The sequence below is a fragment of the Brachypodium distachyon genome, chromosome 3, assembly GCF_000005505.3.
Source record: "Brachypodium distachyon strain Bd21 chromosome 3, Brachypodium_distachyon_v3.0, whole genome shotgun sequence".
Lineage (NCBI taxonomy): Eukaryota > Viridiplantae > Streptophyta > Magnoliopsida > Poales > Poaceae > Brachypodium > Brachypodium distachyon.
This window is the reverse complement of record NC_016133.3, coordinates 52,307,362-52,324,252: the sequence shown is the minus strand read 5'-3', so window position 1 is coordinate 52,324,252 and position 16,891 is coordinate 52,307,362. Positions and strand designations below refer to the sequence as shown.

The window sequence follows — 16,891 nt, the reverse complement described above, 5'->3', positions numbered from 1 at the left end:
GGATGAAAATTAAACGCTTCTTCCTGAAAATTCATCGGATCGCCTTTCGTACCATCAAAGGTCGGGAGAAGTAGTTATGTTGTACCGTGTCTGTCGCGTTTGTCACCCCTCTCGAGGAATAAAATGTGGCTCGCCTCGCCGCCCACATCTCGCCATATTGACATGCTGATATACTTTGACATGGCTGTTGATTGTTGAATTAGTGCTTCTACTGCAAAACAATGTAACGGTGATAACAAATTAAGCTTCGGGTGGTTAGATATTTTCTCAGCTGGGCGCGATACTCGTCGAGAGCAACGAGAGGAGCCGCACGTTGCTTTCTGGGCGTGTATCGGACATTGACGATCTGGGCATGTCTGGGGGTGCTAGCGGCCGGCGCGCGGCGAGGGCTGGACAGAGGAGCGGCACACGGCGTACGTTCCTTGACGGCATCGAGCTCTCCGTCCAAGAGGTGCTCGTGGGCGCCGTCGGCGTCAGCGACGAAAGGCACCACCTCCACCCGCCGTGCACGCGGGCAGCTCCCGCTGGACCGCCCCCTCCCTGACAGCACCGTCGACTCCAATCGTCGGGGATCCTCCAACTCCTCCCGACCTGCAGCCCGCGACGCCAAATGGCGGGCGCGCGGCTATCACAGAATACTACAGTACTAAATAGGATCTGCCATGTTGCATATACCCGGTGATCGACAGAATACAGGCAGGCTATTAACGCTGGCAGTGCTTGACCGCTTGAGCATTTGCAGGTCTTGGCTAGGGCTGGGCAATCGAGGTTGTCACGGGCCGTGCTCACTGGAATCGTATAGATTAGACCGTTTGGTATTTCTGACAGGTGGGACCCACCTGTCAGATGCCATGTTTGGATCCTGTCAGACATACCATCAAAATGCCTACACTTCGTTTGGATGTTGATATTGGGAGGCTTGGAATTGAATTGGACTCAATACCAAATAAGCCTATGAATTGAATTGAGATATAATACAAATTCCGTTGTTTGGTTGAGCAAAACATTGATAGTTGGAATCAGGAAAATGGTCAATTCCAAATTTCTGTTTGGATGTTTAATTCTCCAATTGAATCGGCATCTTCTTCTCCGCTGTTACGTCCACCGACCACTGCTCGGGAGGGGCCACTGGAGCTCTGCGTGCAGGAGGGAGGGGCGACGCCGGAGCACGGCGTGGAGGGTAGGGGCGGCGCTGGAACACAGCGCACAGGGGGAAAGGCGGCGTCGGAGCATGGCGTGCATGGAAAGGGAGATGTCGGAGATCTGCGTGGGGGCGGAGGGGCCGCGCCGAAGATCCGCGCGCAGGGAGGAGGGGCGTCGCCGGGGGATGGGACGAGAGGAGGAGCTCGTGCAGACATGGGTGATGGGGTTAGGCCAAGGGAAAAGGGACCAGGCACACCAACCGGAGATGAAGGAGACGAGGGCAATGGCTCTCCATCTACATCGGCCTTCAATTTTCTTCCTCCTCCTCTGCCTCAGGAAAGGGCCGCCTGGAGAAGAAGACTCCCATGGCGTCGGTGGGAAGCAGTGTGGCTCCCATGGTGGTCGTTGGAGAAGCTTCATCAATGGTGCCGGTCAGTGGCGGGGAGCCTACCAAGGTTCGCATGCGAAGGTCGCCAACCCCGACGGTGGTGCCGGTCAATGGCCTCGCTCATGGCAGCGTAATGGGCAGAGAGCCTTCGGGGTCGGGGACTCGTTTCCATCCAACTAGGGGATTCCCGGAAAATTCTATATGAATATGATTTTATAAATAAATGATAATAATATGATTTTATGTAAAATAAATATGAATATCGTAGGACAAAACGATTTTATCATTCATAACACCTATGCAACAAAACAATAGGTGTAATTTTGATGTGCATAAACATTAACAATCTCAAAGAAACCGAAAAGTGAAGTTTCATCAACCTGAATATTTGCAGATCTTAGAAAAGTTGACATACATATCATGAAAATATGTGTGTTTGGTGAAATATTGTATGCAACATGAAGATGAAAAATCTTAGGTATCAAAATATTAAATTCGAATGGACCACCAAATTAGATTCCTAGTGTACAACATGTGGATGGTGATGTGTAATCTTTGAATAACCATAATGTGGATCATGATGTGGACACCTTGCATGACAAATTTGCAAACATTAATTTTACTTAGTGGGGATCAACTTTATAGGTTATATAGATACGAAGGGCTACCCCTCCGAATTGGAGACAAGCCCTTTTAGTTGCCCATGATTCCGTGTGGTATTGGACTCCAATACGTCCTCTCAATTCCTTGGTCATCCAAACAGTGGAATTGGACCGGTCTAATGCCAATTCCGAATTTCTAGCTTGAATACTGACATCCAAACGTTGTGTCATCAAAATGACTATTAATGACAATTGTGGCCCGCTGAAACGCTATCACTGAAAAGTGCAGTTCTGTGAAATTTACATTTGTGCTTACTTTAACGGAGAGACTTAAGTTTAACTTGCTTCAATACTACGACTAACATATATTACTCGCTTCGTTTTTTTACAAGATGTTTAGATATGTTTTAAGTAAAAACTTAGTAAAAGGTGGTCTATAACTCTAAAACAAAATGAATAAATAAATCTAATTTAACAATTTTGATTTCATCCGTTCACAGCAGTATGATGTCTTTACTTGGGCCTTCTCCCACTAAAAATATGCCTACGTTTGGTCCTCTAAAAACAGCCCACGTATTCTCTCGCTGTAAGAATCGAATTTAAAAGTCCGATTGCAATTTTGCGTACACTACTTCGCTGTAGCTCCTAGCCAAGACCTTTTTCTGAGTCTTCCCCCATCTCCACAGGGGAGAAGGTCAGAAAGAAGCACACACCTTCCTCCCGATCTCGCTAGGGTTCCCGCGATGGCGACCCCACAATCCCCCAGCCCCCGCGGCGACGCCCTCCTTGACTCGGCGCCGCTTCTCGGCGGCCGTGCTAGGCGTCGTGGCGTGCTGCGCCGGCCATCGCTCCGTGGGACAGCGCGGCTGCTGCGGCAGGGCGGTCGGCGGGCGATGCGGGAGCCATCCCTGCTTGTGCGGGAGACCGCCGCGGAGCAGCTGGAGGAGCGGCAGGCCGACTGGGCCTACTCCCGCCCGGTGGTGGCGCTCGACCTCCTCTGGAACCTCGCCTTCATCCTCGTCGCCGCTGTCGTGCTCGTGCTCAGCAGCGACGAGAGCCCGTCTGTGCCGCTCCGTGTTTGGATCGCCGGGTATGCCGTTCAGTGCGTCCTGCACATGGTCTGCGTTGCCATCGAGTATCGCGTGCGCCACGGCCAGCGTGGCGGACCCTCTATGGCCGCCGACGAGGAGAGGGGTTCTGATGGATCGTCCTCGTCCACCGACGAAGATGCCGGCGAAAACGTTACCCATGGCCGCATTGGCGACTGTGTCAGGTAATATACATGACATGATGTTGAGAGTGATTTGTACGAATACTATTCTCATCCTTTAATTTGGGTAATTTTAGTATCTTAGTCAGAGTAAGTGACTGATGCCGTAGGTTTCGTTGTTCCCTGTAAATTTGCACCGCAGTTCATGAATAGTCCCTGTCCTAGTGTTCCTTGCTTGAATTATTCTGTGTGGTTGTAATTTCATCTGAGTGGAACAGAACAGGGAGAACTATATATATGAGTCTCAATAGATGTAGAATGAACTGTTTGGCTTCTACTGGACATACAACTCAATGTAAGTGTTGGATCAATACTACCTCTGTTCCTAAATGTAAGAAGTCCTAGCTTTATATTGTGAAGACTTAATAAAACTAATTTAGAGTTGCAAATGTTGGTAGCTTTTCTACGAAATCTGGTCAAACTCGAAGAAGTTTGACTTAGGACAAAGCTAGGACTTCTTATATTTAGGAACAAAGGTAGTATTGATTTGTATGCTATTTTCTGAAACTGACAGTTGAAGTGGTCTCTCAATTACTACTAGCGAGTAGCTTTCAAGTTATCTAGAGTGAGTGTTAGAATGGGAACAGTAATGAGAGAAGTTGAGCAAGTACCTTGTCTTCGAAGCTCATTAGATTAGATTTCTCCGCTGTTTCTTGTGTTGCATCAGTTTTGGCAATCTTCTTAATATCAGTCATCTTCCACCTAGTTGCTTTTGGAGTTTTGGTAATCCGTGCTAATTTAGTTATGCCGGTTTTATCTAGCTATGAGGAAATTGTTTTCCAAACATGAGAGCTACTACAAAATTTTCTGAATTCATTTCACCATCGTTGCTTCTGTTTTGCCCTACTGCCCTTAAATTAGTAAGAAACCTGTGTATACTTTTGCAGTTATTGTTATGTTAATTTCCCACCATGTTTTATTTCCTTACTGTATCTTTTGTTTGTTATATAAACTGTTGCAGTATCGCGAAACATCTGGAGTCTGGCAATACAATGTTTTCCTTTATATGGTGGATAATTGGATTTTACTGGGTATCTGCTGGTGGAGAAGTTCTTATCCGTGATGCACCTCAACTCTACTGGTACATATACTTTGTCAAGATATGATTGGAATTTTTTGTATGGGTCATTATTTTATTTGTTTGTCACCATGAACATATTTCCTTGCAATTTCCTTTGCAGGCTTTGCATCGTCTTTCTGGCATTTGATGTTTTCTTTGTCGTCTTTTGTGTTGCTTTGGCTTGCATCATTGGTATTGCTGTTTGTTGCTGCCTCCCTTGTATCATAGCAATTTTATATGCAGTCTCCGATCAGGTATGGCTTCTCACATATGTATTATATAAATGTCTATTATTTGGTAATGTATCCGGTGCAGATGTATGCTAGTTTCACTGGATCTCCTAGCTCTTGTGTATTCTTATGCTGTTGATTTTCATAAGACTCGATACCTGTCACCAGATAATCTAGAAATGTTGACAAACTCAACTGGTTAAGCCTTGTGAATTGTTACTGGCCATATACGAAAATAAATGTGCTCCAGCATTTCATTGTGCCAAGTAGTCAGATTAAAAAGGTTAAGCTAAATTTATGGTCGGATTTAGGCGAGCAATTACCCATTACTCAGCCAGCATTGGAATACTGAAATATCAAGTGTTTTCTGTTGTTGTGCTGGTCCATATCTTATGAAGATTGTTTAATTATACTATATTACTCCCTCCGATCCATACTAATTGTCTCAAATTTGCCCAAATATGGATGTATCTATGCCTAAAGAGCGTCTTGATACATGTAATATTTCGACAATTAATATGGATCGGAGGGAGTAAATTATTTCTGTTGGTATTGTCAAACTGTTGCCCACTGTGCACCTGCCTCAGCTCAGTGTGACTGACATATGGGTGCTTCCCCAATATCTGTCTTTATGGACATATATTGATGTTTTAAATTGCAGACTGATACTGTATTTGGTTTCCTAGCTTTTCGTAATATTTCTGGGTGTGTATTATGTTGTACAGTCTGTGTACGCATAAATAAAGAATATAACTTTCATTTGAGTTGAGGAATAAAAAATTCTGTTACAATCTGATGAATATTAGGAGGGAGCATCTGAAGATGACATTCGCCAAATTCCGAGATACAAATTTCGGAGGATAAACGAGCCTGAAAAGCAATCTGTCAGCATGACTGGATCTTCTGGTGGAATGATGATAGAATGTGGCACCAACCAACCTATTGAGAAAGTACTTGCAGCTGAAGATGCGGTAAATCCTCTAGATTTCTCTTTGTTAACGTTGAAATTTATTTCTACAGCATTGCCTGCTTATATCAATAATTTTTGGTAACTACTTTGTTATACTGATTATTCCCGATATTGATATATCTATTTCTTGTATGAAACATTGAAACCTGGCATCTATCTCTGTTTAGTAATCAGAATTTCATGGTTGCAGCCAGCTTAGCTGCGGAACTATGTTGCCCTGTTGTAAGGTTCTCAAATCATCTGATTAAACTGTAAAGTACATAACTATGTAGTTACAAACTCAGCTCAAACACAAATTTTAATTAGAGAAGGCGAACAAGGTTTCTGCCTCTATAACAGAGTCTAAATTTGACATGAACTGCTGAGTGTGGGTTTACTATTACTCAACATTTGCATTTTGACCAAACATGTTTGTAGTCTTTATAGTGTCTACTTGTACATGTTGCTCCTATCTCAGTATGTGTTCAGCCATTCGTTGATTTCGTTATATCAGCTCATTTAATACCTTTATTTTTGAATAATTCGTTACCCACTTCATTGGTGCAGGAATGCTGCATTTGCCTTTCAGCATATGATGATGGTGCAGAGCTGCGTGAACTCCCTTGTGCCCATCATTTCCACTGTGCCTGCATCGATAAGTGGCTTCACATCAATGCGACTTGCCCACTGTGCAAGTTAAATGTCCGAAAAAACAGCAGCAGCAGTGGTAGTGAAGAAGTATAAACCTTTACGTGTGAATCCACGTATTCACCATCATTGAGCTCTCCTCTACCCTGGTAACTTGTGTCATGATGATGGTTCTTCGCAAGATAAAACCTTTATGAGTGTGCATTCATGTGTCCTTGCTAATATAACAAAGAAATATAATTCATGTTAGTTTTCGTGTCTATATATGCTCATAGTTGTAAATTATGTATTGATGTTGCTCAAATTGTGATGTATATGTGTTTAAACTCGTTGTTGCTTTCGTGGTCTTGTAGATGCCCAATAGTGGAACTAAGCCAAAACTCAACTTTGCCTGCTTGCTTTGTGTAGTTGTGTTTCAGATTTATTTATTTTTCAGTTCTGACCTGCTCACTTGCGTCTGTTGGTTATTGAAATACTAGTATTTCTTAGCAAATCATTTCTGATGTGGAGCTGTGCAGTTTCCTGAGTGCAGTTGCATGGCATGGCATGTTTTGTATTATGCTATAGTACTAGCATACAATTCTTCACATCTTGCTTCGTGGCCTGGACGACGCAGGTTAGTATTCTGCAACAGCTTCTGCTGAATAAGTAGAGCTATCGACATAACAGGAGCTTGGTGGATTCGACAATCTGTGGCTGCAAATCAGCTTCATAACTTCAAGTCTTAGCAATGCTCGATATTTCTCATGAGAAGTGTACAGTTCCAGGTTTCGTACAATTGTCCAGACAACTGCACAACACATCGAGATGACCCTGAAATATGCGGTGCTAGTGCTAGGAGATGACGGGAGGAATCGGGTGGAATATGGCGAGCTTCCTCGGCGGGCTGGGAGGCGCGCCACCTTTATTCCTGGAGGAGGCGCCACAGTCGACAACGTACTACAAGATATTTCCTCCGACCTTTGGTGACACGGCAGGCTATGCAGTGGATTCAGGAAAAGCGCGGAACTTTCGTCTAAAAGCGCGCGACTCTTTTGCTCCAGAAACAACTTGCACAGCCCGCAGACGCTCACTCTCGCGCACGAAAATATCTTTTGCAGATAAGGCCTGCGCTGAAAGCCACAACGCGACGTGGCACGTCGCGTTCCTCGTGGCCCCGCCAGTCCAGCCCCCTCGCCATGCTGATGATACACTCTTGACACGGCCATTAAATACAAAAGAATGGAACGCTACTCCAGTAGTAACAAAGCTTCGGGTGGCAGGTGGCTAGGCTAGATATTTCCTCGGCGCAGCGATACTCGTCGAGAGGAGCCGCGCGCCTGGCAACAAGTAGATCGGGGCATGGAGGACCTGGGGGTGCTGGCGCGCGGCGAGGGCTGGACGGAGGAGAGGCACGCGGCGTTCCTCGACGGCGTGGAGCTCTCCTTCGTCCAGGAGGTGCTCGGGGGCGCCGGCGCCGGCGTCAGCGACGAAAGGCGGGCGTCGCGTAGGATCAGCCGCCGCGGGGCGCCGCCTCCGCCGGCCGGTGGGCGCGGGCAGCTCCCGCTGGACCGGCCGCTCCCTGACAGCGCCGTGGAGTCCAACCGCCGGGGACCCTCCAACCGGCCTGCAGCCCGCGACGCCAAATGACACGGGCGCGCGGCGGAGATAGCAATCTGGCTGCAGGTTGGTCGTCGTCTATTATATATGTCCACGGTCTTTCTTTCCTTCCTTGCACGTACGTGGCGGGCGGTACATACGAGTGCAGATCGCGCCGATCGACGCCGCCTGAGACACCATCCGCACCCTTGTAATGCGCGATGTAGCTACAAGTACTATACTCCGTAGAAATTTGCAGGTTGGTTGGTTAGATTGTACACAAAGGGAGATGCAAGAGCAGTTACACCACCACATGCGCGCGTGCACCCGATCAACCGAAGACTTTAATCATATACTCGTATACGGAGACCATATGAAGAACGGTTTTGCTATCTCTCTTAGTCGACGGACAAATAACTATTACTTATATTAGTAGAAAATCTTTACTTGATGGTTTACGATTGTCGACTGAGAAATAACTACTTTTTAGACGTTTGAGAAATAGACACTCCCGGCTACGGCTCTCGCCTGAGATCCAAACGCGCACTCCACTTAGATAGGATTGATTCCCATATTAATGCATGGGTGTTTATATTATATATTGTACCAGCTGTATCATATTGTGACGTTTCCCCCTTTTCGGGAAAAGAAAATCATACTGTGACGTGTACTTTCTATGATGTATACGTATTTATTTTCCCATCCAAGTATTGACATCTCTATCCTGCTTTTGTTCTGCGTGACCTGTAGGTTGCCTCATGAATTGGAAGTTAACAAGCTAGTTAAGCGCATCTGAATAGAAAATGATCAGTCTCCTACCCACGCCTGTGGGCTCCAGTATTCTTGTACACATGCCATGGAAGTGATGTTTTCTAGGTTCATACAACAATGCTCGGACCAGTCCGTGTCCATGTCCATGTACCTTTCAGGGTGGGGCATGATGAGTTGGTGATGAGCGTTATTTCATTTTCATTATCTTAGACTGTTCTATCTTCTATTCGTATCTTGTGTCTCGTGCATGTTGCTCTCGATGTGGATTATATATTTGTAAATGAAAATGAAATATATGGGAATCGATGTTGCTATGCGTGCGGTGCAATATATTTAGTCGTTGGAAGGTGCTAATCAATTTCCAAACTGTTCCACAGTGGCTGGAAATTGGGCGTCTCCCCTCCCTCTCGTTTCCCTTCACAACAAAAGTTGCCATCCATTTTAGTGCATGTAACCAAAATTCATGATGTTAACAAAGATTTCTGCCGACTCTATAATTTAATTTAAAATGGATGAGCGTCTTTACCCATTTGATTTCTCACGAGTCACAACGAGTGTTGCAAACCAAATTCTCATTTGGGTATTGTTGTCGTCGAGGGACAATGATAGAATTACTTCTTTTTTTGAGGGGGACAATGATAGAATTACTAGGGAGTCCGAATAGACTAAGTTTAATTTAACAAAGAAAAGGCTGAATTGGACGTGAGAAAGTAGGCCGCAGTTTATAACAAACAAAAGGCTGAATTGGGCGTGAGAAAGTGGCCTGCATCAGAAATAACCGAATTTCTGGAGCAGGCTGGATACGATGGGCTGGAAACAAAGGCTATGAGAAATGGGCAGAGGTTGGTGCATTGGACTAACAAATATAGGCAGGAAATGGGCCGGGCTGATATAGCCGAAATAGTTGGCCAGAGCTGCTGGATACGATGGGCTGGAAACAAAGGCTTTTGGTCCATTTCCTGGTCGATCTGGAAGCACAGAAATAGCATCGTGTTCCATCATGCCAGGGTGGATGTGGTCCAGCAGCTCCTTCGACCGAAGCAAAGCTTGGACTAGAGCCGGGCTGTTTAGAGGAAGTTCTTTTGCTGTATTACCCAGAGAGTGGAGGGATAACGGACAGTCGAATTGTAATCGTCCGATCGGCTTGTAACCGTATCGCGGTACTTCTTCTTTAAATTTATCAACGATACACCTGGCACGTGTATTATAGAAAAAAAAAATGCTGCCTAGTCAACTGCGTCTTAATATAACACCGCAATTGTTTGATGCGGACAAATAAATTGTTTGCCTTTCAGTGGATCAGCTAGATTTTGAAAAGAACCGTGTACGTGTGGCTGCACAAGTGGGGAAGTAATGAGAGATCTGCAGGCATATACTTGCAAAGAGTAAAATACACCACTAGTCCATGAATTCGGCAGAAATGAACACTTTAGTACATGAATTCGGAAAACGCGCACTTTAGTCCATGAACTTGGATTACCGTGTCACTTTAGTCCAAAAACGGTTCGGCGGGGCTTAAACACGCCACGTAGGCGCCACGTGGGCTTCGGCCAGGACTTCGCACTGCTACTCCGTTTTCTCGGGGGGTTATTTGCAAACGAGCTCCCATGCCATAGACACGCGCGTGTCGCCGCCGGCCAATAACTAACGCTTGCTAGCCAGCGCATCGAGCGAGGAGCACGGGGGAGAGGAACACGGCGCAGTTCGTTTGGATTCCTGGATGGGGGGGGGGGCGGGGGGGCGCCGCTTTTTGGCGGCTTCCGCGTGCCATACATGTCCATGTCAGCACACAGTGGCACCCTTAACATCGGGCTTTATGTTTGGCAAGTCACCAGAGGACAGCCATGACATCACTCCAGCAGCCCCACTGCCCCAGTGAGTGAAATGCTGATTTGTCTTCGTCCACGTCGATCTCAAAGATCTGCCCCAAGTCAACCTAGGTCGACACCTAGGAGAGCAGCACACATGCATCTTCTTCCTCTGAAGTTTCAGCTACTACGTACTAGAAAACCTAAAACTCGCTGAACCTGTCAACTCCTCTGTCCTTTCTACTGTGTTCTAGCTAGCTGGCCGGAATTAATCCACAGTACGTAAGAGTCTCTGTTATTAGACCAAAACACGCACAGTACTATGATCTAGCTAGCCACCAGGTCATGGGATTAGATCGTCAACGGAGCAGATGAACGACGACCAGATTTGCACCTAGGCTTCAGATCGACAAGACCTGAAAACATTCACATGGAGGAGCACAAATTAGTTGAGCCGCATGCATGCATGGGGCCTGGCTGGAGCTGGACCCGGAGCCGGAGAAGCAGATTATTGAAACCACGCTGTACAGCCGAACTGCTGAAGATTGAAGCCGCTGGCAAAGTCTGCGCGCGACCTACTACAACCACGTCCACATCAGTGTTGACCTCTTCGAGTCACCTTGCACGCCGTACAGCTCTACCAGCTAATGAATTAACTAATGTCCATTCATTAATCGGACTATTCATGATATGCTTTTACAGTACGCTTCTATACCTTTTGCGTTGGCGTGTGTCTAAACATCATTAAGATGCGTTTAGGCTGTTTAGTGTGATCATTTGGGTGTGGAATTCAGGCAGAGGGTAAGCTAAGGTAGCTGCCTCGCGGGAGGGCCCACGGTCCACTAAGATTTGGGGTTGATGCATACACCGGGCGACGGCGACGGCGATGGCGATGGATGTTTTGTTTTGTCTCCTTTGGCTGCGCCAGTGTTATTTGTTTGTAACTACTAGTATACTCGCTTTAGGAGGGGGGAAAACCAGGTTTCTTCGTCTTCTTTTCGGGTAAGGCCACGCATAGATTTTGCCTTTGCATCCGCGTGAAAGACGATTTTTCGTGGAATCCCTGAGGTTCTGAACCCAGGAATGCGTTGCACCTGTATATAGTTGTACATCATTTTTTGGAGAACGTATCCTTGAGAATGTTGATGGTGTTATAGTATGTTACAGGAATTAATTAGAACTAGCACGTGATGATGGACTGTATACGGCAATGAGTGTATGCGTGTTTGGTGAGATATGCAGCGGATTTGATTTGACCTGGCCGTTCCATCCCGTATCATTCGTCTGATGCACCTGAGGACTAAGTTTACTATAGAATAACATGAAGTGGAGATGGTGAGAGGACGAAGTGACAGTCCGAGACTCGTGTTGGAACTTGGAGCCTCATTTCAACTCCATTTTCTTCTCGTACGTCCTATGTTAATACGGAGGTGGCCGGCCGGGTTTTCTTCTGTTAAGAGAATCCAACGGAATGTTGCGTGCCAAAGAAATTCTTCGGTCACCGTCTACTTGTCGACGTGACACAGGTGGACCGCTAGTTTTAAATGGTACGGAGAAAAAGATTACAGCTTGCGTGGTTCTGTTGATATATGCACACCAAGTACTAGTGCACTTCAGAATTTTCGTTCGTAATTTGTCGAGATTCACGGCTAGCCATTACCTTCACCCAAAAGGCCAGGGGAGTTAACAAACGAGGGATCATAAAGCAAGTGACTGATGACACGACAAGTACGTAAACTTTTGCTCAAACTGCCGAATAATTTCGCAACTTCCCTAGCAACCACGGGTGCAGTAGTGCAGGCCCAACCTATATATGACGCCTAGCTCGAAAGTTGTTCTGAAAGCTAGCACTTAGGCGGTTCGGCCTGTACATTCTTCGCGAGGGTTGGTGTCGCGATGCGCCTGTCGCCACTCTACAGATATACAGGCTCCGTGCTTCGCTACGCTTGTTCCCTGGGGGAGAAAAGGACGAATGCCATCAGACAGCTGCGTGTCTCTCGCAACCATATACTGCAGTTGTTATATATCCCTCCCTTGTTATTAGGCCTGAGGAGCTGATGACTGCAGGCTCTGTTTCTCCCTCATGACTTTCTATCACGAATTTCAAGCAGATAACGGGTAGGTTTGTTATTCTTGATTCGAGGGCCTTAGCTTTTGGAAGATCACGGCGGTTTCCCTAGCGCGTATTTCAACGTAGTTGACGTTCTTGCCCGATTCTAGCACAACCGCACGTTGTCGCGATTTAGCGCAAATTGGCATAGCATGTTAGGTAGACGGTATGTACCGATGTACGTGTATACAGCCAGTGATGAATTAATGTTCGATCCTACGCAATCTATAAGTTATGTTGATTAATTCACACCAACGCGGTACCATGTTTTTTTTTCTTGTTTGTTGATTGATACGAACGCCCTTAGTTCTTGAAGCAGTGAAGTTGTGCTTCAGAAAGTATTACTGTAGACGTTCGAAAAATATTACTGTAGTATAAACATTTTTCGGTGGAAAAATTCTTGACCCATTTTGGGACCATGCTTGACTTCCAGCTCGACCATCACGTTTGACCAACCAATGTTTTCCTAGCCAGGACAAAAACAAACCGCTCTTGTCTTGTTGCCACTTCTCTCATGCCCACACTTGCTCCGCTCCTCCAATAACCCCAATAGTTTTCTCTCCTGTCAGTTCATCACACAGAGCCTTTGCAAGGTCCCAAACAGCATGAGACAATTCCAGGACAGAAAAAAGAAAGGAAGAAGAATAACCTGACAACGATAACACGAAAAAAAACAAAGCAAACAGTAGTAGTATATGTATGTGAGATGCAGCAGGGTCATGGCGCTTAAATAATAAGGGGGGTGAAAGTGGCAGTTGGCCTGCCTCCTGAGTTGAAAGGTGCTGGATTCGGGGTGACGCGAGCATCCACTGCACTGGGGAGGAAGCGTGCAGTCCACGTCGAACTGCCAGGGGATTAGACAACACCTGGGCCCCCTCCGGATTTCATCGCGGATTCTTCGACTACGGTGAAATATTTGTCACCGCAGCAGAGTGTGTCGCGCTGCATTCAGCGTCATGGGGACACGTCATGGACTGGCTTTTCAACCGCTGGACGCGTGTAGGTACGCGTGTAGCAGCAGTAATTCTGAGCGCAAAAATAACCCCTGGGTCATCGTTGCACCGACGTGGATATCAGTGCTAGAACAGGGTAAAATTTGTGCTTGTGCACCCTCGTATAAATGCTCTGTCTATGTTCATGCTAGCCAGCAAACCTAGCGTGGTCGATAGATCATTCTTGAACTGCTAAATCAAACGAAGGTTACAACATTAGCAACCAAGGTTAAAATACCAGAAGAGTGAACTGTGAACATACCTACGAAGACAAAATTTACTTAGAGAGGACATTTTTCAAGTGAGATCAATGTGTGTTTGGACAATTTCACATTTAGGGAAAGGGCGGTGGGCGGCTTGGCTGGTCATGTGGTCCATTCCACCATTGCAACCCAATTAATGACAAAGCCCATAACCACAAGCCCTCGTGAGAATGACTGCATATGTAGGTTGACTTCTTCTGTAACTAGGCTACAAGTACAAACCACAAACCAAGTCAGAACTCAGAGAATGGCACTACTTCCCGAATTTGCCAAACCACCGTCTCCTGCGGCCTAAGGACCGATATGGGAAAAACCACCGTGGCCCTTTTGTTGTCGAGAAGGCTCTTATTACACCTTGACGTGAAACAAAATAAAGGCGCGCTCATTGGTGTACACTGACCAATGAACATGACTAGTTGTAGGAGTTGTCTTAAATTGCGTGTATCGATCTAAAAACTCGACTACAGAAAAGCTAAGCATTGACGGTGTCGGCCGGCGTATTTGAGTTGGTGCTAATATATACCGTGTTCATTTTTTATCATGATCAAAATATTGGTCTTTATTTGGATGGTTGTCAACTATTTGACATGGCAATGGACTTTAATTAGCCAACTCATGGGTAAGTAAAACTATGCTAATTTTTTGGCTAGCCAAATTATAGGGTAGGATAAACTTGGGTTGAAACCAGTGACCACATTTCAGCAGTTGAAGCCAGTGACCACGATCTAAATCACTCATCTTCATAAGCTGAGCGACCCTCAGAGTAAAATGCCAGCAACGACGATATTCTTTTATTTAAAACTATAACAAAGCATATGTATATATCCATTCAAAATTAGTGCTCAACCGAAAATGTGTTTTCAAGTTGTTGTGTTTTTTTAGAATGCAGCATGTAGCAATGAGAGATTCGAGGAGGAGCCGCTTCTTGACCCACGTGACAGTGGAACTTCCCAAGAAAAAGGCCGCACGATGTCTAGGAACCACGTGATGCGCATAGTGGGAAGGGGGCGGTGGGCTTGGCCATCGACTTGGCGATGATGCACGAGAAGGCGCCAATGTCCGTAGTGAGACTACTCCCCGTATCGTCAGTAGGGTGCTTGCCGGCGGCAATCAATGTGGGGGACGACCGTTGTGGGTCCAACGAGGAATGATGGGTCCTATTGGTAGGCTCATGACGGCGCATGAGGATGGTGAATCGGGGCATCGCCGGGCAGGCTACTAAGGTCTGATCGTTAAGCTTTAGCTCGAGCTGTGACGCCAACCGGACGGAACTGGTTCCCATCGGTCGTTCACGGACACGGAGGATGCAGGCAAATGGGCCATACAGAGCCTCAGACCCGAGTTTTCGGGTTTTTTTTATGAGAGACCTCTTAAGGTCTAAAGAAGCCTTCCAGGTCCCGCACACACATCAACTAGGCCACGGTGGGAAACCAGAAGGCGATCTAAGGTACGAACGACCATGGGACAACGTGGCAAGAAGGTGGTGACTGGCAAGGGGCACTATAGCTGGAACCATGTCCGGGTCGTTGGAGAACGAAAAGCACTCCAAATCCATTCAATTATAATAATATAGGCATCAAGGGGAATTTTCAAAAAATTTAGACTACCCGATCTTATATTTAAAGGTCAAAATGAACCAAGGATTATATATTTGATGGGCAAGCATTGAAACTTCAAAGTGATTTAAGAACCACACAGGCCCATTATGTTATATTTAGTGGTAGATATGTTTGTTTTTACAATGCCAAACTAACATACTCCGATAGGAGATCAACATGTTACAGTCCCTCCATTTTATTTTATATATTATTTTTGTTCACGAAATACGAGAATACTACTCCTGCTTAATAGTGTTGATTTTAAGAATTACTCCATACATTCTAAAATTCTTGTCGTGGTTAACGGAAGGAGCAGAAAACCGAGGTCCGAAGCTCAAAAGATTCTAACAGCGACTTTTCTCAAAAGACATCATACTTGCGCGCATGCGAGCTACTCCTAGAATCACCTAGCTACTGTACGGCGAGGCTGCCTGAGCAGCCCACTATCGGGCGGTCGGGGCGTGGATCATAGCCAGCGGACGGAAGGGGGGAGCCTATAGCTACAGAGGAGTTGAAACTAGCTGGAAGCCGTCCTAGCGTTCAGCGAGCGAGCAGCCCTTTTTTCACCGAGACGAGGGAGGCAACTCCATTAAATTCGTAAAGATGTCTCTCTCGATCTGTCTCGGCACAGTGGAAGTCAGTGCATGCCCTGCCTGCCCTGTGTCCGCTGCACGCTAGTACTACTACTACATGCATATGCTCCTCCCGGAAACATGTGCGTACCATGTCATCCTGCCTTCTTGCAGGAGCCGTTGCATGCGCCTACTTATTCCCGGGTCATAATTTAGGGGGCACTAGTCGCGGCTCGCCAGTATCACGTCGATCCTGTAGCCAGCATAGAAGCTCTGTGGCAGGTAACCTGTCTCCATTAATTTTGTCTATTGATTAATTACTTAATCAGCGCGCTAGAAGCTAGCCTGAAACAGTTTTCACTGGATCTGGTTTTGCATACACGTATCAACGTATGGACGTGTATTCCATTTTCACCGCCCAAAACAATGATGAAATGATACTGCAGTTCGGTGCATGACTTAATTGTGAGCACGAGGAGATCGATCGAGCGACCTGACAAATCTTGACGTGCGACTTGTGTAACCAGAGAATTATTTAACTAGTCGACCAAAGTTATTCCCAATAGCTTAGAATATATAGCCGTGTACATATATACAAGGGCCACGTACGTGGAGGAATTTTGAACCGATCAAAAGCAATGAATGCTTAATCTGCCTAACAAATAATATCTTATATAAGCGTGAGCGACCCTGCGTAAATAAAACTGCACAAGTCATGATAAGAGACGGGTTTAAAATCATATCTCGCGTCTCAAAGCGAAACGCGTATAATCGGTGGGCAGCTTTATTCCCTTTCATACTTTGCTCACCACCTTTGGTTTGCGACTAATAAAACCTACCTAGGCGGGACACTAAACAGCATTAGGACGTCTCGAGGGAACTTGTGATCATTCGGGAAAAGGGGTTTCT

At 46.1% G+C, this 16,891-nt stretch overlaps 2 protein-coding genes across 2 annotated transcripts; both read left to right on the top strand.

The window, feature by feature from the left end:
* Positions 1-2,768: 2,768 nt before the first annotated feature.
* LOC100842139 (E3 ubiquitin-protein ligase At1g63170) lies at positions 2,769-6,734 on the top strand. The gene is made up of 5 exons (XM_003570038.4): positions 2,769-3,406; positions 4,365-4,484; positions 4,585-4,717; positions 5,500-5,664; positions 6,210-6,734. Exons 1-5 carry the CDS (start codon positions 2,877-2,879, stop codon positions 6,384-6,386), a joined length of 1,125 nt encoding a protein of 374 aa, XP_003570086.1. The 5' UTR covers positions 2,769-2,876; the 3' UTR covers positions 6,387-6,734.
* A 765-nt stretch (positions 6,735-7,499) lies between these two features.
* Positions 7,500-8,953, top strand: LOC112271549. Its single transcript, XM_024460865.1, has 2 exons — positions 7,500-7,955; positions 8,619-8,953. Exon 1 carries the CDS (start codon positions 7,632-7,634, stop codon positions 7,917-7,919), a length of 288 nt encoding a protein of 95 aa, XP_024316633.1. The 5' UTR covers positions 7,500-7,631; the 3' UTR covers positions 7,920-7,955; positions 8,619-8,953.
* Positions 8,954-16,891: the final 7,938 nt, after the last annotated feature.

Bases quoted from the DNA above. Each gene is read 5' to 3' on its own strand.
- LOC112271549 (XM_024460865.1), top strand. From the start codon at position 7,632: ATGGAGGACCTGGGGGTGCTGGCGCGCGGCGAGGGCTGGACGGAGGAG.
- LOC100842139 (XM_003570038.4), top strand. From the start codon at position 2,877: ATGGCGACCCCACAATCCCCCAGCCCCCGCGGCGACGCCCTCCTTGAC. The intron at 3,407-4,364 runs GTAATATACATG...AAACTGTTGCAG, and splicing joins CGCATTGGCGACTGTGTCAG to TATCGCGAAACATCTGGAGT. The intron at 4,718-5,499 runs GTATGGCTTCTC...GATGAATATTAG, and splicing joins TATATGCAGTCTCCGATCAG to GAGGGAGCATCTGAAGATGA.